Source organism: Haemaphysalis longicornis, unplaced genomic scaffold, assembly GCF_048455015.1.
Source record: "Haemaphysalis longicornis isolate Haplotype H1 unplaced genomic scaffold, Haemaphysalis longicornis Haplotype H1 scaffold_10, whole genome shotgun sequence".
In the NCBI taxonomy this organism is placed as follows: Eukaryota; Metazoa; Arthropoda; class Arachnida; order Ixodida; family Ixodidae; genus Haemaphysalis; species Haemaphysalis longicornis.
The window spans coordinates 155,109,146-155,134,957 of record NW_027526204.1 but is presented as its reverse complement, the minus strand read 5'-3'; the positions used below and the strand labels follow the sequence as shown (position 1 = coordinate 155,134,957).

The window sequence follows — 25,812 nt, the reverse complement described above, 5'->3', positions numbered from 1 at the left end:
CAAGGTCTCGAGGGCACTGCGGGTGTGCTGGATGCCCTTTGACCATGCGTCAACACAGTGCACAGGTGATAGCCCTGCTTCTGTTTTAGTCCCCACGGCCCTATGCTAGCAGCTGCTCTTGTATCACGGCCATAACACTCGCCGCTCAGAGTGCCTTTGGCAGGCCTCCTGCATTTCCTCACGGGACAAGCATCCCCGGGTATGTGCAACAACCGCCCGAGGCAGTCTCCTTCTTGGTAGAGACAAGACAGTGTGCTCTTCTCCAGACTTGTTTACTTACGAGGCAACGCATTAATTACAAAAAGGAAAGCTGTTGGCTGTGTCTCACCAGAGCCCTGCTTGCAGCGTCGTCAGTCTATGTACATTAGCCGGCACAAGCCTCTCAACAAACTCAAACATGGGGGGAAGAGGGAGGGAGGGAAGTGGCCCCCCCGGCTGCGCCCCGTCTGCTCCCAGCGGCCTAGCCGACGGCCGAGATGATGACCTGGCAGACGTCGGGGTCCTTGCTGCGCACCGCCAGGTTCATGGTGACGCCCAGGCCCGTGGTGGCCAGCCGCGCACGCACCAGGGCGTCGTGCCCGCCCCGGTAGACGCCCGCCAGGAGCAGCGTGTGCGAGCTCTTGCCCTCGGGCACCTTGTCTGTCCGCTCGCACACCTGCATGCCTAGGAACTGCGTGATCTGCTGCACGGCCTCTGCAGTGGGAAGGAGAACAGGGAGAGGCACTCGCACCTGCCATGCCCTTCCCCCGTGGGCACACTGCACGCTCCCACAGCTCTACTTGGAGGAACCCTCCTCCCAGAGCCCTGCTGTTCGGCCTCAGTAGCCCAATGGGCAGAACCACGGCTTTCAGCCTGCGTTCTGTGTCCCAGAAGGGAACCGGGTGCATTGCTTTGCTTTGTAAAAAGTTTTCTTGCTTCCATTCTACTCATTGCTTTTGTAAACAATGTTGACTCGTTATTTTTAAGGTCTGCTCAGGCGCAGCATACCAGCACAGTTAACTTTTGCATCGCACTGAAGGTGCCGGGCTTGTGCGGAGTGACAGGCGACCGCAGAAGGGAAGCCCACCTGGCAGGGTCTTCATGGTGCTGAGCGCGTAGGTGTCCTCCACCTGGTTGTCGGCACCCAGTTCCTCCCACGAGGCGGCAAAGTTGGCCTTGAGAACCTTCTGCACGTGGTCCGCCACCGTCACCTCCAGGTCTTCCAGCTGCACACACACACACACCGAGCCCATGGGCAAGATGAACACAGCACAGGGCTGGCTTGTAGTTGGCAGGGCACCCTGAAGGGGTTTACAACGCACACGTACACGGGGACAACCAAGGGGGAAAAAAAAAGGACAGGAAAAAGCGCTCAGCTACAACTGATTTTTTACTCAAAGAAGAGTGACATATGTACCCTGACGCATCCCGTAGGAAGGCTAGCAAGACTAGACGCAAGCACTTATCTTCTCACTCCCTGCCCGCCCCACATGTTCGTCCAGATATTGCTCTGTTGAAAGTGCAGCCGAAAACAAAAAGAAATGTGTGTGGTGGGCAGGGAGCAAGATGTTAGACTAGCTACTGGATGCGTCAGGGTACATACCCTGTCACTCTTGAGTAAAAAATCAGTGGCAGCTCAGCGCTTTGTCCTGTCTTTCTATCCCTGGTTGTGTCCGTCTACTTGTGTGCTGTGAACCCCTTCAAGGTACGCGAAGAAGCTGCACGACCAACCCCCCTTTTTGAGGAGACTACTGAAACGGTCTTGAAGGGGGGGGTAAACCTGTGTCCGGATATTACAGTGCCGGAAACGCACATACTACACGTCTTGTTGACAAGACAAGAGCCAACACCCATGTGATTGCTCCAAATGCCCTTTGGCCACTCCTTCATTTTCTTCCTCGCCCTAGCAGTGCACGTCCTCCTCCTTTTCTGTCTAAGCAACAGCAAGCCAGCCATTTCCTGCCGCGGATTCAACGTCCTTCACAGATTCAACATCCTTTAAGTTTAAAAATGCCTACACCAGCTGGCACAGCTTGTGGAGGAAACGATTTTCCCTTAAAGAACAACCACACGAACACACCTTATGAAAAGAAAACACACCTTATAGCTTCTAGGAGCAGAAACAGGCTGCCTCCCTCAGATACCCCACCAGAGATTCACTACTAACTTCCCTCACAGCGCAAGTACAGCCAAGAAGGTTTATAAAGGTTAATGCGCAAGTCACCGCCACTTTCCACTGCAGGTAACTGGGCACTCAGGAGGTTGGCTCCCGCATGCTTCAGCCCTCTCCAAAATGTGAGTCGGTAGTTGCTGAGCAACATAAGGCAAATAAGGTATTTTAGAACCCCAGGCTTCGAACAATTCCACAGGCCATGTAAATAAGGCCCACTAATCTTGCTAACGGTGTTCTCTTCCCCAGCAACCAGCAGCTGCACGCACGCGTGTTCTGGAAAAGTTCTCTCGAACCGTACAGGCCGAAGGAGGCTGCCCAGTCAGAGGAAGGAGATATGGCCCCAGTGAAAACTCACCACGTATTCGTCCTCGTAGCCTTCATCATCATCAGGCTCGCCAGTGTTTGGGTCACAGTCTTTGACCAGGTACTTCAGTGTGTTGCTGAACGTCCCTGCAACTGGAGGAGAACACGTGTGAGGACGGTGCCCCTTCGGAAATTCCCCCGCCCAAGCTCACTGCATCCCCGGGCCAAATCTCAGCTGTTACAAGTGTAGCCTGGAGGCACAACAGGAGGTACCAATCGGCAGGTGCTCCTGCAGCAATGACAATAGGTCTCGGAAGGGGCCCAATTCGCGATCCACAATTCGTGCGCTTCGAAACCCACCACCCCACATTTTACATCTATGACAACGCTATAATTGAGCCAAGTTCCCTGTCACTCACCAAGGTAGATAGCTAGCAACAGCGGCACAGGAGAACAGCTGTTAAACAGGTTGCAGTGCAGGTTTCCTAAAACATTACACTCCAGAACGTATGTCCGCTACAATAAAACAAAAACTTTAGCACGCTTTATCCCACTCACCAACTCGAAAGGTGTGCCCATGGAGATTTGGAAAAAATCACACTTTGGTCATAACTGAGATGGCAACAGTCCTGCTGCTGCTTCTTTGCACACAAGGGAGGTGAACAGTAACATTACGTGCATTTTATTAACCCTGAAAGGACAAACAGAGTCCCCATTTCTGGACAGAAAAGTGTAGCCCAGAGACTTTTTTTATGGAACAGCTTTGCTCCTTTCGCTTGCTGGCACATTTCTCCCCCCAGTGGTGCCAGCCTGTTGCGCTATCTGATAGCCTTCAACCACGCAGCAAGAATGTATAGAAGGCGAAACGGCCCATTGTGGCAAGCGCAGGCGAGCGACCAGGTAATGTCGCAATGAAAAGCAAGGCGGACTGTCAAGCTTCGTAGCTGCAACGGCGAAGGAGAGGGTAGCGGCCCCTGATGGACGAAGTGATGGCGGCCGCACTTATTCCGGGGCTGAGCAGTGAAATGCCGATTGAGACGGCCGCGCAGTTTCTTCACCCGCGGCAGGTGCCGCTAGCTTAAAGGAGCCATGAAGAGAAAACACAAGTTTGGTTCATTCGAAAGATTGCCTCGTTAGAACCATAACGACACCACTTATAACGCAAACTTCGCTCAAATAAGCTACATAATTAGGAAAAACGGGAATGGTCATGCGACCCACCAGCTCATTTCCCGCAACAGAACCTATGCCGTCACATGGGCTAAGCTCTGCGATTGGCGGAGGCCGGCAAAAGCAAACGCATGTTAGGCAGGGCTTACAGTTTGCATAGCGAGCTAAATGCCCGTGAAACATACTGCACATTCTTCTTATGACAAAGAACGGTGGAGTAAACGGTTGAAGTTCCGAACGAACATTCAAGCGTGTGCGCCAATGCGTACGAAACAACCGCCTGGCCGAGCTCGACATCTCGCCGTCGCGCAGACGAATTTTCGGGTTCGAGGCGCTCTGACCTTGGAGGAAAAATGCCGTAAACACCGCGCATTGACGCTCGTATCTTTCTGGTCGAAGCAGAGAGCACGCGCGAATGGCTTTCCATACACGACACCGGCCAACTGGCATAAGCGATACTGCTACTGAAGTTGAACTATTATTAACCGTAATAAAAATACGGCACATACTACCAGTCTGTATTCGTCCGTGGCGATGGCGCTGACGAGGCAGCGGTGCCGACGGCAGGGCGTTCGTCTGTTGTGGCTATCGCGGAATGGTCGCTTTCCCGTCCACCGCGTATCCCACAACTCTTGCCGCTCGTGCACTTAAAAGCGTTGAGCGTTCAAGTGGTGTGAGGTTGTTAAATGCAAGCCGGAGCTCCTCGGCGAGAGTTTTGTTCTCCGGATCAGGCGATTCCATGACTAGGGCTGCGGGTGCACTAGGTTTTACTAGCATTTTTAAAATGGCCGCCGTCTCGGTCGACTCCCGCGTGTGGGTGCTATATGGAGTCGACATACTAAGTATCTGTTTCATGGACCGGCCCGTGTGACACCATTGCTCACGTCACCAAATGTGCAATTTTAGCGGGAGATTTAAAATTTTGGCTTAAATTGCCGTATTTCTCAGTGAATAAAGCATCATTTGCTTCCGGGAAAGCGCTTGGGGTACTATGAAACACCTAATCTTTCGAATAAAACAAACTTTTGTTTTCTCTTCATGGCTCCTTTAACCTATGACGAGCGCTCGTGACATTATCTGGTCGCGCTAGAAAGCCCAGTTTCACCTCCTGTGTTATTCTTGCTCCGTGCCTTCAACACAGCTCAGTGCGACCTTCAAGCAAGGAGGGCGAGCTTGCGATGAAGACAGCACAACTGTGCAGGTTAGAAACCAAAGCAGTGCTTAGAGAACAGCAGTAGGACTGCCACTTGTGGAACAATAAGTGGCCTGCCGTGAGAATGGCTCCGACATGTGAAAGCTGTCAGGAGTGCAGAGCAGTGATTCGCCATAATGGGCTGCAGCGCTGTCATCCACTCACTGCTGCATTTCAAATTTCCCGCTTTTGCAGAGCTTGCATGTGCCCTGCCTGAAATTGCGCCACCGGGAGCTCTGTTCTTTTTGCACTTGCTTTAATTTCGTATGCTGGAGCTGTTTTGCATCATTTTGAACGTGCAATTTTTTTCTTGCGCGGTTGCTTTTTTTGCTTACGTAAAAACCAACCCAATGAGCATTCTTAAAGGAGCCATGAAGAGAAAATGCAAGTTGGTTTTATTCGAAAGATTTCGTGTTTTATAGTGCCCCCAGCGCTTGTCCGGATACAAACGGTGCTTTATTCACTGAGAAATTAAAGAATTTAGGTTAAAATTTTGATTTTCCCGCTCAATCGTGCGTTTTCGTGGTCCCAAATGACATCACAGGAACCGACCACTCTGCAGCCTAAAATACCTTCATTCATGCATCCGCCGTACAGGGTAGAGACACGTATACGCTGGCACCGCCATTTTTGGTTGCTCGCTCGCCGCCGAAGCAAGTCATTGTGTCAAAACCGCGCTAAAATTATCGCCGCAACGCGGTTTACTGAAGAAGTTTGAATCATATTGTCTGTTTCGCGTTGCTAGGTCTCGTGGGAAACGAAAAGAATAACGCATTGAGCCCGTTGGCCCAATTGCGGCGGCACGGGACCGTTCAAAGGTTGTCTCCACCCTGTACAGCGGTGTTGGTTTGTTCCCGCGTTTCTTTACGTTCCGTAACCTAGATGGCGCCACCATACCGTGGCAAGCGTTTGGTTTGTTTTTGCCCGCATTTAAACCTGGCTGGTTTTGTTCCAGGAGAAAATATTAGTTCCCCGAAACAGTGCTCGCTCGACAAATGGGGTCACGTAAGACACCGTTGCTTGCGTCAATCGGCCAGTGTCGTCTGAGACAACCCCAAGCCCCGTAGTGCTGTGCAGCTAAACCAAGCATGCTGTGCGCAGTACGAACAGCAGAACGCATCAGTACTTCTATGTTTACATGTGCTTTCGTAACTTCCACTGTTTGTCCCATCATTCTTATTTAAGAGCTTTGTAAAGAATGTGCTCTAAATTTAAGCGCAAATCGCTCGTTCGTCTAGTTTGTAAGCTCTACCTAATTTGCGTCTGCTTCTGCCAGCCTCCGCCAATCGCAGAGCTTAGCTCATGTGACATCATAGGTTCTGTTGCGGGAAATGAGCTGGTGGGTCGCATGACCATTCCCGTTTTTCCTAATTATGTAGCTTATTTGAGCGAAGTTTACGTTAAAAGTGGTGTCAGTATGATTCTAACAAGACAATCTTTTGAACGAACCAAACTTGTGTTTTCTCTTCATGGCTCCTTTAAGTAAATGCACGTGGGGGCTGCCGGTTATATACAGAGATTTTTTCTGAAATGTACCTGCAGTTTTCTTTGCGCTAAACAACAGTGAGGTGTATGACAAGTGCCAGCAGTTCACGAGGTTCGAACGGCTACAACTATTGAAACCGCGTGGTTTTTCGAAGCCTCAGCGTGACTCCCTGACGCCGGTACAGAAGGCTCTACTTGGGTCCGTTATCTCGCAGCGCCGCCTGATTCCGGCAGTCGCATCGACCGTTAGCCAGCTAAGACGACGAGGTGAGCCCATAAAGTGCTCTGCACTTAAAAAATCTGATCATTCCCATCAGCAGTAGCTGTTTGTGCCCACTACAGGTCAAAGGTCCCTACCATGTTTCTCCAACTGTGTTTCCCTCGTGACTCCCTAGTGCGTTCTTTGATTGCGAATTTTCTGATTCCATCCCTCCATAGAGTCTTCTCCCACCTCTGTGACCCCGGTGATCCAGTGGTTGTCACTTCTCCACACTACCTGTCCAGCCGCCCAAGTCCACACTGCCGTCCCTTTGATCTGGGCTACGTCTTCCAGCCGAGCTTGTTCCGACACGGGATGCTAGTTTCCCGACCCTCGGCACTACTCCCGCCGTCCTTTTCCCTGGTGCTGGCCTGACCCAAGTTCTCCTCCAAGGCGATTAGCGAGGGGCAAGCCATCACTGGCCGTTTGCCATGTTTGTGAACATTCCTTTTCAGTGGCAGAGTGAGCTTACTGCTCAATATTTGAGTGCGCTTGCCAAATGCCCCTCTACCTCGCATTTCTTTTTTGCGCTTGGTATCGGGACTGACAACTGGTCCATGATGCTTGTATGCATCCACCTCTTCAAGTACTTAATTACCTACACTCAGGGTTCTCCCCAAGAATTTCAGAGGTGGACATATCAAGGATTGAAGGCAGCCAAGGGCAAAAAATTAATAAGCATTTCAAACTTTCACAATACAAATTCAACACTTCTGGTCAAATACCGGTCATAGTGGTGCTGCAGCGTGGTGAAAAGTGGAAGCCTGTAAACAAAATTAGAAAGCGACAAGCGCAAACATCGACTCCAATATCTGCATGCACCTGGCAATCAGACTTCGGAGCCACTTGTCCAATCTCCTTTTCACGTAAGTAAACCAATGGCAGAGGTGCAGCCCGCTTCCACTGGCGTTGCTTTCGCACAGCGGCCGTGTTTAGTTCCTCCAGCGTGCATTTCAAACAGGTAAGTCAGAGTGGTAGGCAGCCTACCAAAGGCAGTGGGCGGGATTTCCACCACCTTCCACCATGGGGGGAACACTAAAAGGCGAGTAAACGAACTTTTCATTGTTGTACAAGAAAGACAAACAGGGTGCTAAACAGACAAAGACGAAGGAAGACGCGAACAACATCAACAGGTGCCAACTTCCAACTATTTATTCATGAAAAACCACGCTTGCGTATACACAGAACCAGAAGTGGTCTTTCACGCATAAGCAGTTGGAAGTTGGCACCTGTGAATGTCGTTCACGTCTTCCTTCGTCTTCGTCTGCTTACACTAAAAGGCAACGTTTTCTGTACACCTGCTCAACACTACTTTTGACTTTGCATCATCAAGGATCCAGGGTTCTACTGCATGCAAAATGCAGGGACCATCAGGACAACAGCTTCCTCCACCAGAAACACAGCCTTGCGAGAACAACGTTCATGCCCATTTTAATGCACACTAATCAAGAACGCCGTACAATGGGGAAAACAAAAAAAAGTATAGTGACCCGCCACCCGCTGTACTTACTCAACAAAAGCCACCCCATGCGTAACATGCACGACCCACTTTGGAAGCCAAAAATTGGAAAAAAAAGAAAGGCGCCTAAAACCAAGGTTTTGCCCGCCCCCCAAGGCCTAGCACGATGGAAAGTTTGGGCGGGTTGGTTTTGACACATCCGGTGTATTTTCTGTCCAGTGTTGCCACCTTTTTTTGCACACTCTACCGTAAAGGGACCGGCCCTGCAAAGTGGTACAGGATGGTGGCACCACGTTTTTGCCATCTGCTGCGCATTATCATTACCGTTGTACAAACCACACTTCTGCTGCTACTTCCTTCAGTTTTTCCCTGTTCCAGAACTTCTGCCTTCCAGCGACCGGAACAAGTCCCAGTCACTGAAAGTGCATGCACTCTGTGCTTGCACAGAGTGAGCGAGCAGAAGCAGTGGGCACACATGGTCCCACACAACAGGCTTCAAAGTTCAAGATGAAAAGGGGAAGAACACAGTGAGCGGGCAAGTTAAACACCAACGAACAGTGCATGAGCTGCTACCGTCTGCCCTTGAAAGCCACCCAGAACCAGGGTGAAGACAGCCAACTGGGCAGTCTCACTGGGAGCAGCAGCCATGCACAATCAAAGGAATGGTTCACGTAAGGCCAGTCGCTCTTGCTCAGCCCATCTACATTCCACCCGAGGACTTTGGAGCAAGTCACAGACGGCTTCAGCATTTGTGAAACAACCCCCAGCTCTCCATTCACCATCACATGACGTCATGCTGGCTGGCAATTAGGATGGCCACGTGGTGTCCTTCCATAGCTTCAACATGCTTCAGAGGGGACACGAGTTTGGCACATGACACACGGGCAAGGCTGACCAGACCCCTGTCCAGGTTCAATGCACCAAAATATTTAGGCTTTCAAATCGGAGGCGCAAGAAGTCCGCCAGTTCTGTGCATGGCGACATTTCTGTCTGTTTCTCACTCTGTTGTGCCTCTTTTTTTTTTTTTTTTTTTCACTAAACATCAATGATCGATCATTTGAAACAGGATTCTGGCGGTGCTGCTCTGTGCAGACGGGCATTGATAAAAAACAAAAACAAGATCCGATGCGGCGACTGAAGAGCCCCTTCGTCAAGCATGTATGTGCTTGGATGGTGAACACACGGTGCACCCCACTGCAAAAGGCTTAGCCACAGGAGCTTCAAATGCCACGAAGACTGCGGGAGGAGCGTGCTGCCGGGTAGGCTTGAGTGCAAAAGCAGCCAGGCACGGCTGCTGCTGCTGCTCACCCATGAGGGGGTCCTCGAGCTCCATCTCGAGGCAGACGTAGGCCGTGCCCGGGGCGTTGTACGCCAGCTTGGCGCACGGCACCTCCGCCCGCACCTGGAAGCCCTCGGCCGGCTCCACGGCCACACGCACGTGCTCCAGGATCTGGTCGTTGAGCGTGTTGGTGCAGTCAAACTGCAGCCACAGGGGCAGGGAGAGAGGAGGGCGAGAGGAGGTCAGCCCACCAGTCGGGGGCGCGCAAGGAGCAACAGCGCCTACCTGCAGGACAATGTGGCGGCCGTAGACGTGCTTGGTGCACTTGACCACGTACTCCGTCTCGGACTCGGTCAGCCCCACGGCCGGCGAGGACTTGAACAGGGGACCCAGGCCCAGCGCTGCCAGCTCGGGCACGTTCGCCAGTTGCTCTGGGCGGGGGGCAGCAACGCCCAGTGAGGGGTGGCGCCCGGGACTGGCCCACTTTGTGATGAAAAGCTCTGCTCCTGTGGTGAGCAGTGCTCCTGGCAGCTGCTGCTCACCAGCCGGCTTCACAAGCTAAATTGATCTCTATTTACTGCTTTCAATGGTTCGGGGGTGGAACAGGGCCCATGGGTTTGAGAGCAGTCCTGGGAGCAGCCCGAATTGCCATTTGGAGGAGACGTAACACTATTTCACAGCATTATGGTGCCTCCCTACTCTCCGTACAGGCCGCTGTGCAAGTCCCCTGCCATGTACCTAATCTCTCCACTATTCTCGGGCGTTTTGCCATGCACTAGGACCTACTCAAAACCAGGAATGCAGTTCTTGCACTACGTCTCGAGGTTTCCGGGCCCCAGCAAGTGCGCTGCATTATTACCATTCGAGGGCCAAACCTCAAGCGCAGAGTCGAAAGAGATCACATAACAGGCCTTGCTCCGTGTCCAGCAAACGGCAGTGTTTATGCAACCCCCCAGCGGCATTCCGTAAAACAAGGTGTTTGCTTGCATTTTTTCTATAGAATAGTGGTTTCAGTGCGTGCAAAGCTGAACATAGCTTTTTCTTTACCCGTCACATGGATGCAAGAGTCTACGAACTTTCGCCGCAGAACTATAGCGTGTCAGAAGGCCCTATTAATATTAGACCATCCTCCACTAAGCAAAGCTAACCCCAAAGTTGAATTGAAGTTTATTTGTTCTTTTCTGAATATACACCATTTTCCTTGCTAGTGGTGGGCGCCGCCATTTGCTTTCTCTGACCGGATGCCAGCGCCGTCTATAAAGCGACCGCCGAAACCTCCGCGCTGGGCTGTTAAGTGCTCCGTTCTTTCCGTGCGTCTGCTCGGTACCCGTGCCACGGCCGCTGGATGAAAGGCGCACTGACGTGCGCTCTCGTCCAGCGGCCGTGCATGTGCATTACCAAGTGAACCGTAGTGGTTTGGCGTTAAGCTGGCGGTTGCAGTGCTTGTGTGTGTGTTCTGTTTTGTTTTCATCATCTGCGGACGGATTTTAGGTCTTATTTGCTGCCAGAACGGAAAATGCTGATCCCAGCTGTTGCGAGCAGCAGTAGCACTGGTGGTGGTGGTGCCGGTGGTGCTCCGCAGTTCTGCGATGCAAACGTACCGGTATGGCACCGACTGACATAGAAATCGATATCGGGGAGTAAATACGTGTCTTCAATGCCACCGTGCTTGTTATGTTCACCGATTAGTCATGTTTACGGAAGCGCGGACGTCGCATGCGAAGCGCGCACAGCATATGTGGGTCACGGTGATCCGTGGTCGCTCGCGATAGACTTTCGACGAAGCGATTGCTACGCTGTTGACATTGCAATGCAATATAATTTTTCTTAACTAGACTTATGACGGTTACTGACGAAACGAAATTACCTAGGCGGAAAAACAACGACCGCAAAACCAGTCAAATTACTATTCGAAGGTTGAGCAGAAGGGTCGACGTTCGGGCGAGTTAATATTGGTTGATCATGATCGTGATTATTATTGACCTAACTTTGCACAGCGCATGTGGCCTGTCGCTTGGAGCCCACCTTTGTGAAACCGCTGCTTGCACCACAAATGCTTTACGCGACCAGCAGTAACTGTTTTGTAATTGTAATTAGATTCTGTGACAACGCAAAAGGATTAGAAGCTTTTCCTTTGACCGCATTGTGAACAGGTTGAGCTGTTTTCCAAATGCAGCGTTGACGCGCACCTCGAGCTGCGTCTCCACATTGGGCTGCCTGCTTATCCTACTATCGACCAGCAGTGTGCGATGGAGAAAGTTATCCTTTCATATCGTTTGGCAGTGTAATGCCTTGGCCTGAAAAAAAGTAAACAAAACGCCGTGATTTTAAAGGTTAGATTTAGGGGTGTGCGAATATTCGATTTTCGAATTCGAATCGAATATTTCTTGCCCGAATAATTCGATTCGACTTTCGAATGCCCAGAATTCGGACTTTCGAATAATTCGACGTGGCGAATATTCCGAACGCTGCCAAAGTTGCGGCTAGATTAGTGTGGCGCTTACTGACCCTAACGTCGAAAGGTTTTGGTCAAACAATTGCCAGCGACCCGTTTTCGCCCAGGAAAGTTGTCTTTGAGGTTTGGACATATCCCTCCTCTTCGCCCGCAGAGACTTCATTGCCGACATGTAATTGAATAGTTCCTCGATTTTTCTGCGTCACTGGCATACACGGAGAGAAGGAGCGACACAGCAGTCTTTAGCGTGCAGAAAACGTTCCTCACATACGGGTTTTTGTAATAATGAGGTGCGTTGCCGTTTTCACGTCATTGGAAACAAATATGATGCGTCCCACTCGGGACAAAACAAACAAATTACTACGACGACGCCATTTTGTGATGGCGATGACTCTGACTCTTCCCCCCTGATAGTCGGCCGTAAAATATCATTTTTCTTTAGTTAATTAATATTATCACACGTCTGTGCAGCCGCAAAATAGCGTATAATTATGGTCTTGTTAAATTTCTGTGATTTTGGCCTTGCTGTAACACACTATCATCACCCGTCCTAGACCCTTTCTCGACGCCTATCCATAGCCAATCTGACGGTCATCGCCGTCGGCGCCATGGTCGTCGCACGCCCGTGATTATCCTCCTGTGTAACGTCCGCGTGCCGTGTCATTCAGCATGAATAGCCGCGGTGAAAAAAGAAGCGTAATTTGGAAGTTTTTTGAGAAGGCAAGTCGTCCTCTGCCATCCTCAAGAAATGCGGCTTCACGCTCAAGACGCCGGCAAGCACGACAAGCCCGCTCTTGAATCACTTGAAGAGCAAACACCCCGTTCACTACTTGGAGATTTGGAGAATTCGTAATACTTTTAACATGACAGTTTGTGATTTCTTTAATTCCTGTTGGTGTATTTACTATTTAGAGCTCAAGGACATGAGCATGTGTTTGTTTGTTCTTCCAAATAAAAGCTTTGGTATTCGATATTCGATATTTTTGTCCACCATTCGACACTATTCGATCCGAATTCGATTCGAGATCAAATTGCACTATTCGCACACCCCTAGTTAGATTAGATGAAAAGGGGATTGTTTAATGCCAATCGGCTGTAATGGCCGAACAATATATGGTATTTTAAATTGACTACAAGGAACCAGAAGTTATTGTAATGCTGTATTGTATCGGCGCTCGTGAAAGATCCCCAAGTGGTCAAAATTAATCCGCAGCCCTCCACTACGGCGCGCCTCATCACCCATGAAGCGTCGGGGCGTTAAACACCATAATGAATCAATTAATCAATCAACCAATGAATCAATGCTGTATTGTAAAGGATAAAGTTGCTTCTAACATTTCAGGGGGTTTCGTTCCCTGTCGCAGCTTTGCGTGTGGTAAATGGATTTTTCTCCATCTGCTTGCCGTCTAAGTGCACCCAACAAACTCTGGAGTTGGTCGTTGGTACAAAGTCGTTGCGATTTATCAACGGCATCCACCAATATCTCAACTTGGTGTGTGTTGGGAAGCGATGCAGCAAAAACACGCCGCAACCGCACTGCATTTTCTCCAGGCAGTGTCGTGCACATGCGTGATGTCAGCGACTGTTTCTCGCTTTCTCTGGTTGTTCAATAACCCACCACCGCGCAGTGCTGACCAAGCGACGTTTGCGCCTTGAACGGCATCACAGCATTGGCTAAAACAGTTGAAAGTTCCACAAAACTAAGCACACGGAGCGAAATACCCCTGAACTACGCAGCGGAGCACACCGCGCCGAGCGATGTTAGCAGCCCAGCGCGCACAGGCAACACTGGTCGGCCGCCGAGAGAACTGGTTTGAGAGTATTTTCCTTCTTTCCCGGCTGCTTATGGAAAATGGTGTATAAAAAAATGGGGGGGAGGAGGCAAAAGACACCCAGCATCCCTGAGTTTAGCAGGGAGTTCATTTCAAGTTTCAGATTCATTTCCGTTTCAAGTTCACGGGCGAAAATGAGTACATACGTCAAAGCAAAAGTGCACCGAATTAACAAACGAGGGCAAAGCCTCCAAGGCTCTTTTTGTTCAATATTTGCAGCAACGCAAAGTTGCGGGCCGCAAACCTAGGATCCCCAAAAATGGGCGACTAAACTGATGCTAACCTCCTATAAACTATAACCTTTCATGCGAATATTATTTTATTTGTGATGAGACACAAAAACATTTTACTTTTGGCATTTTTCAATAAATGCAGCGCACTAGCCGACACCCCCAAACACGACCATGCAAAGGCAACACACAAAATTTCAAGAAGATGGCGCGTAGTGCCTGCTGCCTTATGGCTAAGCCAAAACCAGGTTCGATAGCTGCTCATAGTCTTGATGAAACCGAAACCATAAACGCATTGATGAAACCGAAAACACGATGTTTCAGCCAAGTTTTCGGAGGCTGGGCATCATGGCGGTCGTATCACGCGGAGGTGGGTCTCTAGACATTTTTTTTTAATTTTTAGTGCCAGATAGATGAGAATTAGCACCATTGATGAGCTTCTATGCGGATTACAAATATGTAATTGGTTTTAACGTAGCTTTATTTGTCCATGAAATGCAGTGTTTTAAAGTTTATTTATTGAGGAAGTTCTTACGGGTGTTTAGAGAAATTTCGCTTGATCAAATTCAATAATCATTTGTATGGATATAATGCCAAAGATCTGCTCTGCCAGCTATGCTATTTTTACTCATTTTGAAGATTTTTGCAATGCATGAAGAAGGTGAACATTTAATATCAATAATTCATACAAAATTACCTAATCTTTACTCTTTTTTTGCAAATAAGTGCTCATAGACAGAGTAATAAAAATAGCATCACCTTCTAGGTCAATTCAGCACGAATGCAATGATACCAGTCTTGTCATCCTAGCCGAAGAGCAACATTACAAAAACCCCCGTATGAAAGAGCATGGCCGTGCAAAAAAAAAAAGAAAAAAAAAAAAAAGAAAAATTCATTTCAAGTTTATGATCATGGTCACTTTTGCTACGGCATAGCGCCAACAATATAATTAGCATCATTTTGTAGCTCTGTTCTTTGCGGGAAAACGCACCCCAAGTATGTGACTAACACAAGGATAACTCTGGAAAGACTGACGTAAATTTACACGAATACTTCTACCGTTAAACTTCAGAAACTGTATATCCTCTTTCACTTTTTCTGTCAGTGACTTTTCAGAATACAGAAAGGCTCAAATACCATGTATTATTTTGTTGCTATCAATGAGACTAAAGCACCGCAGCCACCCAGAACTAGAGATTGTTCTGCAATGAATCTCAAACCTACAGCAAGGCTGTAGGTGAAATGCACTTTTGTGATCAACGCTTCAGTGATACAAATAGCATCACCTGCTAAATCAGTTCAGTACAAATGAAATTATGCCAGCCTTGTTATCCTAGCTCAAGAGTAAGATAAGGAAACATCCCGTAAAGAAAAGCGTGATCTCACAAAATAAGGAACTGCTGAGGTGTGGGTGGACTTTAATTTGGCGATCAATGCCAGAGTGATACAAACAGCCTCACCTGCTAGATCTATTTATTGCAAATGAAATGATACCAGTCTTATGATCCTAGGCCAAAAGCCAGATAACGAAACACTCCGTAAGGCAGAGCATGGTGTCGCAAAATAAGATAGATAAAAATACATCTCTAGTTTATCTATTGTTACAGCATTGCCACAATATAAACACTGTGTCACTCTGTTCCTCAAGTAAAAAAAAAACAAGAATGCGACCGTACTACAGACATAACCGGAAAAGCTCTATGCAAGCAATGAAAACCTTTGCAAACAGCGCTGGAAAACTACTTTTTGCTGAACTTCACAAACGGTACTTGCTACTTTGCACGTCCTTCAACATCTATGCAAACCAAAGAAAAGCACAAATATATTGTGCTGCCAACTTTTTTTTTCACAAACGAGACCAAAGCACAACAGCTAACTAAATCCGGACATTTCCATGTGGTGCTTCTCGGACCAGATTCGTACGTAACAGGCGATCCCAGCACCGCCATTTACGGCGTGTTCCGTCGTTTTTTCGTGCGCTTGCAGCGCGTAATTAGTTGAGGAAAAGATGTCCAAGCATTGCGGCACGAGACAAAAAGGCGTTGCGACAGAATCGCAGTCACTAACGGCAGAGAAAACACGCCCAAATTGAAAATACTGCGGCGGCGAACGCGCACCTGCAAAAACAAAGCGAAAAAAAAAAAAAAAAAAAAAGGCAGCTCAACTGCGCCGGCCAATCAGAGACGCAGATCAGGGGGCTTGCCTCAAGCGTGCGTGCTCCTGCCAATCAGCGACTCGTAAATGATGTTCGCGAAATCGGTGGTAATGCTCGTTCTCCTCATGCGACGCCAGTTTAAGATAGCGCAAAATACCCACAAAGAAAGCAGCTACAAGGCTAGCCCAAGATGGCCGCCGCCGGCAGTATGCTTCGAGTGGGGCGTGTGCGCGAAGTTCCAAGTTTTTTTTAAGCCCGATTCTCAGTGTTTTGCGGCTCCCGCTGCGTTTACACAGTGGATTTTAAGAATTTCCCCGACCAAATTCAGCAGTGAAACTTTTACAATAGGTGCTTGAAGGTATGGAGACACCAAAAATGTGTTGTTCCCAAAATGCGTCTTTTTCGCGATTTTCGACCATTTGAACACCCGCGTCTCCCTTAATTCAGGCGGGTTTGGCACAACAGGGGCCGTTCGGCGCCGAATGGCGCAGGTAAACACGTTTCGCGCTCAATGGCGCTGCTGTTCCACCCCTGATGGTTTCGCCTTAAATCACTCTCAAGTTTAAAACCCAGTGGTTACACAAAATTGCCGGTGGCACTGGCTGCAACAGGAGTTCTCCAGGAAACGCCTGCGCTCCATGCAATCTTTTCACTCCCCCTTGGCTTGTCCCCCACACGACACACAGTGTGCCCACAGGCTGCAGCATGCTCACCTGCGTACAGGTCCTGCCTGGAGGCGGCCACCTTGTCCGGCTTGCCGCCCTTGGGCACGGCCTCTGCAAAGGGGACACACACACAGTTGGGGGCGTCCTGGGGCAGGGCACGCCCACATGTGCACCACCCATCACCAGCACACCAAGGCATGCAGGGAAGGAGAGCAAGCAGACCCGGCTGGCAGGAGTCAGGCGCAAGCTTGGCAGTCTGCTCGGCTGCTGCAAAGCAGATGTCGAGAAGAAGAGAGGCAAAGGAACATTCACCGGGGAGGGAGAAAGGAGCAGAGGTGAGGGAGGGAAAGAGCCCAGCGAGCAAGCAGAAGGAACGGTGGTGCGCTTACGTCCAAAGGGTTCGGCAGCCACAACAGACGCTGTGGAAGACAAGAAGCTCAGGTGACGCACTGGCCCCCGTTATTCCCCCAAAAGCTCACCTGGCGGCTTCTTCTCCTGCAGGGGCTGGATGGGAACGCTGCTGAGGTCAAACGGGCTGTCACTGGGCTCGGCCACGTAGTGCTGCAGCGCCTTCTCCAGCCCCACTATGGACACCTGCAGACCTGCCGGAGGCAACCCCGGGGGTCAGCGGTGGGGAAAAAGGGGGGAGACCTCCTCCCCTTCACCCACCGTCGAGGATGTAGCGGGTGCCCAGGGCCCTCTGGCGCTGCCGCAGCACGTGCAGGAAGTAGGCTGCCCGGTCGCGCACCTCGTCGTCCGTGTCGAGCAGCGAGCGCTCGAGCAGCACCACGATGTTGGGCAGCAGGTCGTCGCAGTGGGCGCCGAACTTGGCCAGGGCGCTGACGGCAGCGGCGCGCACGGGGGCGTTCTCCAGGATGAGCCGGTTGTACATGAAGCGGATGTAGCGCGAGGGGGCCGCCCCCTGGGGGCCCTCACGGCCCAGCAGGCAGAGGATGCGCACCGCCAGGCTCGTGTGCTCGCAGTCCTCGATGAACTCGCACAGGTGTGAGAGGCCCACGTCCTTGGCCTCGGGGCTGTCCTCGATGATGTGGATCACCGTGTCCACGATGGCCCGCTTGTACTCGAAGCCCCCCTCGTCGCGCAGCATGGACGCCAGGAAGGTCATCAGCGCCAGCAGCTTGCGGGGAAACTTCTGGCACAGCGACCGGATGGCCCCCACCACCACGATCTTGAACTCGTCCGAGATGTCCGACATGAACGACGTGATCTGCTTCATGAGCCGCTCGATGCTGCTCTCGCTGCCCGTCTTGAGCAGCGTCGTGATGGCCAGCGTCGCGATGGACCGGTTCACGTCCGTGATCAGGTTCTCCAGGTCCAGGTTGCACGCCGTCACCGCCGCCGGGTGCGCCATGGCCACCTGTCGGCACCACCACAAGTCAGATTTCGTGCGCTGACGGTGTTCATGGGAACCGACCTTGGTCCAGGTCAGCTAGCAGACTGCAAGCACCAAAAGAGTGCCTTCGCACTCATTGGCTGTGAGCATGTGGAAGCGAATTTTGGCTGCCTTCAGTTCCCCATTCCTCTCAACAGTCAGTAACTGTGGTCGATAACCAAACTGACCGTCAATTTTCTAAAAGAGCATGCGCCAAGTACAGCTCACGCACCCTGTCATAACTTGTCTGAACAAAGGGAGGTGGCCTTGACAAAGCTGTTATACTTCCAGCGAATGACAGTGGCTAGCAAGTGCAGAGAAACATTTGATTAACCGTTTACACTCCCACCGCCTTGAAGAGGGGGCAAAAGGCATGAACACCACTGGGGAGGAGGCAGTAATCCCCGCTCCAGAACTGAACTGCTAAGACCCCACTGCCTACAGAGGATGCTTGGCTGTTGTGACACCAACGACCCTTTCCCATTTTAGCAGCCGTGAGCAACGATTTCAGCACCAAAACTGCAGCAGAACGCTGCAAGGGTGACTGTGGCCATGATTGCCCGAGACGGGAATGACCAAGAGACACGGGAAATCTCTATGATGATGATGATGACCGGCTCATACCCACTGGGAGACAACATCCTCCTGACACCCTTGCTAGTCATAGGTTTCATACAATAACAACTAGAGAGGAATCTGGCGCTGCGATCGTACGCCTCAATGGGCGTGATGGGTAGTTCTGGATTCGGATTGGCGCTCGATGGCTTGTGGAAGTTACTATGGATTGCAGGCAGTTTCGTTTTCGTTTTGGATTTACATGAACACATTTGCCTACGCGGGGTGTTGGAAGAAGCTATCAAAAATACATTTCTCCTTGAACTGCATGTCGCGTGCACTGACGCCGCCCTGAGTGGAATGTTTTATAACCAGAGTTGCGAATTGGATGGGTTATCAATTCATTGCTGGCACAGCGAGCACGAAAACACAAATGATGGCGCTCTGTGCGGCGAAGTTGTCTGCGAATTGGGAGTTGCGGCACTGCTCATTCGGCAGAGCAATGTATTGTCGAAGCTGACGATGGTTGCGAATCGCTTGGAACAGCCACACCTTCCGTGCGAACGCCGGCTCCTACGACGTAGACCAGCAGTACCGGTGGCTGATAGGAACGCAGCTTGATGAATGTCACTAATTCAGGCAAGAATAACTTCTCCAAAAGTAATCGGTTTCTTTCTTTTTTTTTTTTTTTTGTGAGCACAAAACTTTTCTCTTCTTATTACAAACCACCAGCGCCAAAACTTTTACAAGTAGTTGTTAAAGAAGCCCGCGTCCTGCTGTAGTTGGCGGCAAATGGCAAACCTGCTCCACAAACCTCCTCAACACTGCGTCTGCTTTTTATTTAAAGAGACAGACAACCGATTTTTGTCGCGTATATGTTCTCTAGCTCATATGAAAGCCGGCGTTTTATATAGCCCGGTAACCACAAGCAATTTTTAAACAAACTGGAAGAAATAATTTTAATTTGGCAGCAAACTTCCTGAAATCGGAAGGGTGGCGGTTCGTAGTGTCGAAACTTGACACTACAATATGTGTCCCTGTCACGTGACCTGCAAACCTAGCAGCTCCTGTAACAGCTGAAATGTTTATTTACGTATTGAAAACCTTTTAACACAAGTATTTGTACACGCTTAAATAGTATATGTATTTCTAAACATTACTTTGAAAATTCTTAAGACACGCCGCCCGCCGCCGCTGGGTTGCTCCCAGTGTGACTAACTGAGCCACCATGCCCGGAATCAACAGCAGCGTTCAGTAAACAGACCTAGCGAAGGAGCTTTGACGGTTCTGTCTGAGTCAGGGGCGTTTGTTCTGCCAAAATATTTGATTTCAGTCTCCAAATACGGCAATGGCAGCTTAAAAAAAAAAAAAAAATGTCGCGCCCGGGGAGAATCGAACTTCCCACCCCCACATGAAGCCAGATTCTACCTATCGTCTATCCCAACAGATGGCGCATTCGTGCAAAATTGACCCTTGCATTAAAAAAAAAAAAAACACATAAAGGAACAGGAAAGCCTGCGATTCAAACTTTTTTAGCTGGGAACAAGTTTTTAAATGTCGTATTTTATTTCGCATACAGACAAAAGTATGTTGGCGAGCTACTCTATGTCATGGTTGCCAGCATTAGTTTTGGGAGGGACACATACGACTCGTAGATCAAAAAATTCGATTTAAAAGTTCTAGAGCGTTATCAGCAAAACCGTTTCTCGTCAAGGTGCTTTAAGTGATGCTCTTTCATTAGGGATAGAGAATATATACTAGACAAAAATCGGTTGTCTGTCCCTTTAAACGCGCCGTTTTATTTTGTACAAAACCAGTTTTTCGTCACTAACTTTCTTGTTCGCCATGTAATTTGTAAACAGAGAACCGGGCAATAACAGCTTTTTTTGTTAAAAAACACAATTTGCGCAGCCAGAGGCCCGTTTAGATCCTACACAATCCGGTTCCAGAACCACCCATCATTCCCATTGAGCGTAAGCGCCGCTGCCATGTTTGCGTTGACACTAGCGCCAGTGTCCCCTCTAGTTATTATTGTATGAAACTCTATGTTGCCAGTAGGCAACACTTCTGCAAACTGGTAATAGCTGCCCATGATGCAGTTTCAGTATCAAAAATTGCCCAATTTCAATGCCATGGTCGCAATGTGATCCAGCACATTCTGGTTGCCAAAATACGGTGCCCTTTTCTGTCCCGCTAGCACCAGCTGGCCCCCTGCTGCTTGCCTTGTTGAGGGTGCGGACGGCAGCAAAGCGCAGCGTGGGCTTGGGTGAGCTGCAGAAGAGCTGGAGCACCGAGACGGCCGGCGTGAGCTCCCGGGCAGTGGTCGACCGGAGGTTGACGATGGCGTGCGCCGCCTCGTAGATCACCATCTCGCTCTTGTGCCGCAGGCAGCTCTCGATGAAGCCAAACAGCGGGCTCTCGGGCCTGCAGGGGGGGGGGGCGACACCGAGAGGCTTGGCTGGTCTGCGCCCTTGTCCTGCCACTCATGCGGGTGTCCACCAGCCCCCTCCTTCTCTGACACACGTGCTTGCTTCCTCATCCACGATGCCCGGTTCACACCAAGAGGTGTTCACTAACACCCCAAGTTTTCTAGCCTCAGCTGTTAGAAAAAAACCCTAGTTTTGACGAACTTGGAGATGACCAGTGCAAAGAACAAGAAACCCCAACGACCCTGGCCGCTGTCACGGGGGCCACAGCCCCTGCCTCTGGACGGGGCCCACTCACCCGACGCCGTCTTCCTCAATCAGCTTGCTGGCAATGCGGATCTGGGGGGAGGAAGAAGCTGTCAGGGGCGGGCGCCCAGCGAGCAGCGGGGAGGAGCCACTCACCAGCAGGCACACAGCGTAGGGTGACTTGAGCGCTGACCGGGCGTACTTGCTCACCAGCTTGGAGACGGCCAGCCGGTCACTCTTGCGGATATGGTACAGCAGGCCCAGGGCGTGGAACTGCACGGGCAGCAACAGACGAGACTCCTTTCCTCCGTGGGCCCAAGCCCCGCACTTCCTGGCTGGCAATCTACTGCTCCTCCCGTTCTTTGATGCAACTGCTAAAAGTACTCCGCTGTTCTGCCCTAGCAGCTCAGAGTTTTGGAAAGGGTGGCCCGGGTTTGAGCCCCAGCAATGCCAAAATTTTTTCCCGCACCCATGACATTTCTTATTACAAGATGTTCGCTTAACTCGCTCGTGCGCATTCTTTTCGTAAACAAAGGTGGTTTGTCATCTTTCAGGCCGGTGGTTCAGAGGTGGAGCGTAGCTCATGAGCCCCAGCCCACGCACCCACCTGGACCATGATGTTGTCCGAGTTGACTGCCTCCTGGGCCTCGTTCACCCACCGCTTCACCACCTCCGGGCTCACAAACATCAGGTGCTGCACACAGTAAGCACTCAGACTGGGCCAGCTGAACCCACCCGCAGACAGGCTGGCATGCACTCACCAGCGAGGAGACCAGAGCTGCACTGGACACCCCGTGGTTCTTGTCCACGATGGCCTGCTTCATGTAGCGCTCAATGGCCTGCAGCATGCTCCCCTGCGAGAAGGCACAACGTCAGCTGTGGCCCCTGTGCCCGCCGCTGGGTCACTCACGTCGGTGATCTTGCACAGCGCCCGGATGGCAGCCGCCCGGTACAGGTCCTCCTGCAGCAGCAGCCAGCTCAGCGAGGGCACACACACGGGGCACTCACCTTTCCCGTCATGCACTCACCTTTCCCGTCATGTCCTTGGTCAAGCTGCAAGGGGATGCAAGAGGAGGGGGAGCGTGAGAGGGGGGCGGGCCGTCAGTGCAGCCAGCCCTTCTTCCCACCTGCTGGTGACGATGATGACGTCCTCGGCCACCCTGGACAGCTCCTTGATGCCCAGGTAGACCAGCCGCCGCAGCACAGGGTCCCGGCACTGGAACAGCTTGGTCATGGCAAAGAAGGCCTCCGTCGCCTCCCGGGTGCCCAGCGTCTCCCCCTGCGTGGCCACGCAATTGGGCTCCAACCGGGACTAGCACAGTGCAAGTTGACTAGCCTGGCATCGATTGCCGGCAGAGTGCTGAAGGGGTACACTCAAGTGCCAGTGTCTGCTGCCACAAGCTACAAAAGAGAAACCGTGGAAACACGAGTGAACATGACCTCATTAAATGTTTCCCAATTTGAAAAGCAAGCTTAACTTTATTTATTTCAAAAACTTTTGGTCAGCGATCCCATGCTTTTTAACTGTGAATTCCCTTGGTTGAGTAAATGTCTGGCAAAGTCCACCTTTTGTCCCCTGGGTGCCCACACGGCCCCAGTTCTGAAGCAGAGTTTTGCGACTGGTGCACATCCTCCTCATCCACTCACCTGGTTCAGCAGGTACAGGATCTTGCTCAGGATTTCCGCACATTTCCGTGGATGAACGGGAGTCTCATTGAAGGTGCGCGCCTGGGCAGGCCACAAGTGCCGAGCACACACGGTTAGACCAATCAGAAGCTTTTCCCTCCTGGGAATCAGCTTGAACTTGGGCAAGCACCAAAAAGACAGGAAGTGCACGGAACACCGCTGTGTCATGCATTTTCTGTCCATCTGGCTGTGTCGTGCATTCCCTGTCTATCTGGTGTACGTCTAAGCTCATTCCTCCCCAGTTCTGTACCAACTCACACAGATCAGAGCCATTCTCTTTCTCTCTGTCTTTTCAGCAAGCTAAGGCAGGGGCAGGCCACCACTAACCACCCTGTGCATGTGCACACCACACCACTGTCTGCCCACGATAACTTCACCACCTGCTAGTGCTTCAGGGCGCGACAATGCTGCACGACAAAAAACACCACTTACGGGCAATGAAAATGAGAAGAGCACCTTTGCTGCGGCACACAACATGTACTCGGGAAAAGCGAAAGCAATCAGCAATTTCGACTAAGTTTCAATTTGTAAGTGGCTGTCATCAGAACTGGATGCAAAGATTCGGTGTTGAAACCTGAAGAATTCAATTAGTTTACAATTAAAGCGGGCTGTTCCGTACACTAGCTGCAGGACATCCCCGCAGTCCACACAGCATTCCCTGTCAGAAGCTGAGGGCACGTGCGAATGGATTTAAAAGCAAAAACAAAGCCGCTATTGATGGCAAGCGGCCCCTGGCTAAAGAAGCACATGGAAACATCTAAAGACCACCCTCCATGAATCACTCCTGTCCCTCTTTCCCACTACGGTTCACTGGGTGCTGCTCAAGGGGCCCTGTGTCAACCCAGCTTCACTGGCTATCTGCAAAGCAGCGACACTTATGCTCAGGAACAGTTCCCTTGGAGGTGCGACTCGCAGTTGTGCATATTGGCCGGCATTTGATAGAGACACACGGTATTCCCACATGTTAAACAGGATTTCAAAAAATGTTTTTCGGCTGCATCTCTTACGGGTTAGCGCCTTGTTTACCCATGCCCTGCCGTAGTACTCCACTTTTGTACCAGCCGCTAACAAAAACTACGTGGCCATGCTTCCGTTGTGGCAACAGTACTATAGTGCCACAACAAGGCGCCAACAATGTTGCGAAAGTTTTGCGATGGTGCAACATTGCAGAGTGAGCGGCGGCAGACTGACAGCGATGACAAACAAGCACATGCCCTGCTGCTCCTTGTTGAACTTGGTCCTATCAGCTTCAGAACCAACCAACCAGCCTGGCAATGTTTTTAACCCTACGTGACCTTCACCACCTCAGCTTTTTATCTGTAACTGTCAGCTTTTGCTTCCAAAGAATAGAGTGTGTCAAAGGGTGTTGGTTGCAGTAGCCAACTGCATTTTCATTACTTTTACTATTCTCGACACTAGATGGAAGTACGCATTTGTGCACTATTGTTTTTTAGAGTGCAGCCCTCTTTGCACAAGCTTGACCAGTGCATTCAAGCAAACGCACCGTTGGCAGTATCCGGTAGTTTTAATGGTATCAAATGGTTCAACACACTACTGCTGTTCAAATAAACCTTTTCTCCCAGAGTTGCAGGAGTGACCTGAGTAATGTGTAATGACAACTAAAATGTTTCTAGAGTTATTTCTACGTGTCGCTCCCGTTATGCAGCTTTTCGCATCATAAAAAAAATAAAAGAAAAGAAGCCATTGCGGAACAGTTAATCGGGCTCTTAATGGGTCACGTGTGCGGTCACGGACAAAAAGTGGTACGGTCTGAAGCAGCGAGTAAGTTTGGCTAATCTTACTAGGCCAATCAGTGCAGGCAACTGGTAAACAGTAATCTGGGAACATTTCACTCGCGACGAGAAATAGAGAAAAAAGAAACGCTACGGGGTCAACACAAGAACACGTTATACATGTCAAGGCACCACAGATTCTGCTCACCTCTTGAAGCACAGACGTCTTTTCGAGGTTGACGAAGGGATTGCTGCCACCTGGGCAAAGCGCATACATCAGTAAGCACGCTAATAGCTCGAAACACGTCAACAAAGCAGCTGGCAGTTCTCCTTGCCGAGAACTGTCAGTCCATTCGCATGCGCCCGGACAGTAATCGGCGGCACTTCGCGTTTGCAACTACAACGCCCAAAGCAATTTCAAGAGCTTCAAGTGTCGCTGGTAACCAGTGCCGAAAACGTAACGAGCAATAAAAGTCGTAAAGGGCGTGAAAGTTCTCGCGAGCGCATTTCATGGCATGCTGCACGGCCAAATGGTGTGCTGACCGGTTTAGTTTTCATTAGCGTGCATCCAAGCAGGCATGCTGATTAAGCCCTGATGCGACATCAAGTGGTCAAAGTGGGTTCGCTTCAGCAGAACAAGTAGGTAATTCCGGCGCAGAACGGCTACACGTCAACGAAGCATCGAGACGTGCCAGCTTCCCGAATTCCTGTCACGTTTGTGAAGCCGACAGCTTGAGATGCGTCACAAATAAGGCGTATTTACCGGCATCACCACCTGCGGAAGACATGGCTCCTAGTCAAAAAAACACCCAGGAGCAGGTAAACTCGGTTACAAGCGACAAACACGGTTTTGATCATACACCGGTAAACACTGCCTTGTTAGGGTTAAAAAAGCAGTGCACAGCACGGCAACCCGTGGTCCGGGGAACGCGCACGAGGCCAGACTTGTAACAGACACTTCCAACGCGTGCCTGTGGCTCACCGTCTTCTTCGTCCTTTTTTTCACGCTTTAATACATACATCTTGATAGCAGGCACTAACTTTCGGCTCGATCTGTGTGCCACACACCTCAGAGCCACGTATGAAACATACTCTCCAACCCATACGCCGTTGTTGCCGTTGTCGTCTGCTGATTTT

The 25,812-nt window shown here is 50.5% G+C and overlaps 1 protein-coding gene across 4 annotated transcripts; it reads right to left on the bottom strand.

The window, feature by feature from the left end:
- Positions 1-256: 256 nt before the first annotated feature.
- Positions 257-25,795, bottom strand: Gammacop (coat protein (coatomer) gamma). 4 transcript variants are annotated; one of them, XM_077691362.1, is made up of 21 exons: positions 25,658-25,795; positions 24,884-24,933; positions 22,904-22,984; positions 22,384-22,535; positions 22,285-22,309; positions 22,167-22,217; positions 22,018-22,110; positions 21,864-21,950; positions 21,413-21,529; positions 21,309-21,349; positions 20,807-21,008; positions 17,306-18,014; positions 17,116-17,238; positions 17,026-17,055; positions 16,859-16,903; positions 16,685-16,747; positions 9,585-9,730; positions 9,329-9,500; positions 2,508-2,608; positions 1,067-1,205; positions 257-693 (listed from the first exon to the last, which is right to left on the bottom strand). In XM_077691362.1, the coding sequence occupies exons 1-21, from the start codon at positions 25,695-25,697 to the stop codon at positions 461-463; spliced, it is 2,700 nt and encodes an 899-aa protein (XP_077547488.1). In that variant the 5' UTR covers positions 25,698-25,795; the 3' UTR covers positions 257-460. The 4 variants fall into 4 exon arrangements, with proteins under 4 accessions (XP_077547488.1, XP_077547489.1, XP_077547491.1 ...); XM_077691363.1 differs by lacking the exon at positions 25,658-25,795 and adding an exon at positions 25,439-25,585; XM_077691365.1 differs by lacking the exon at positions 16,859-16,903.
- Positions 25,796-25,812: the final 17 nt, after the last annotated feature.

What these genes read in the sequence shown, in the direction of transcription:
- Gammacop (XM_077691362.1), bottom strand. Translation starts at nt 25,697, where the DNA reads ATGTATGTATTAAAGCGTGAAAAAAAGGACGAAGAAGACG. An exon ending in TCCTGTACCTGCTGAACCAG is followed by an intron (nt 22,536 to 22,903) that starts GTGAGTGGATGA and finishes GTGGCCACGCAG; the next exon opens with GGGGAGACGCTGGGCACCCG. An exon ending in CAGGCAGGACCTGTACGCAG is followed by an intron (nt 9,731 to 16,684) that starts GTGAGCATGCTG and finishes CCCCCCGCCCAG; the next exon opens with AGCAACTGGCGAACGTGCCC.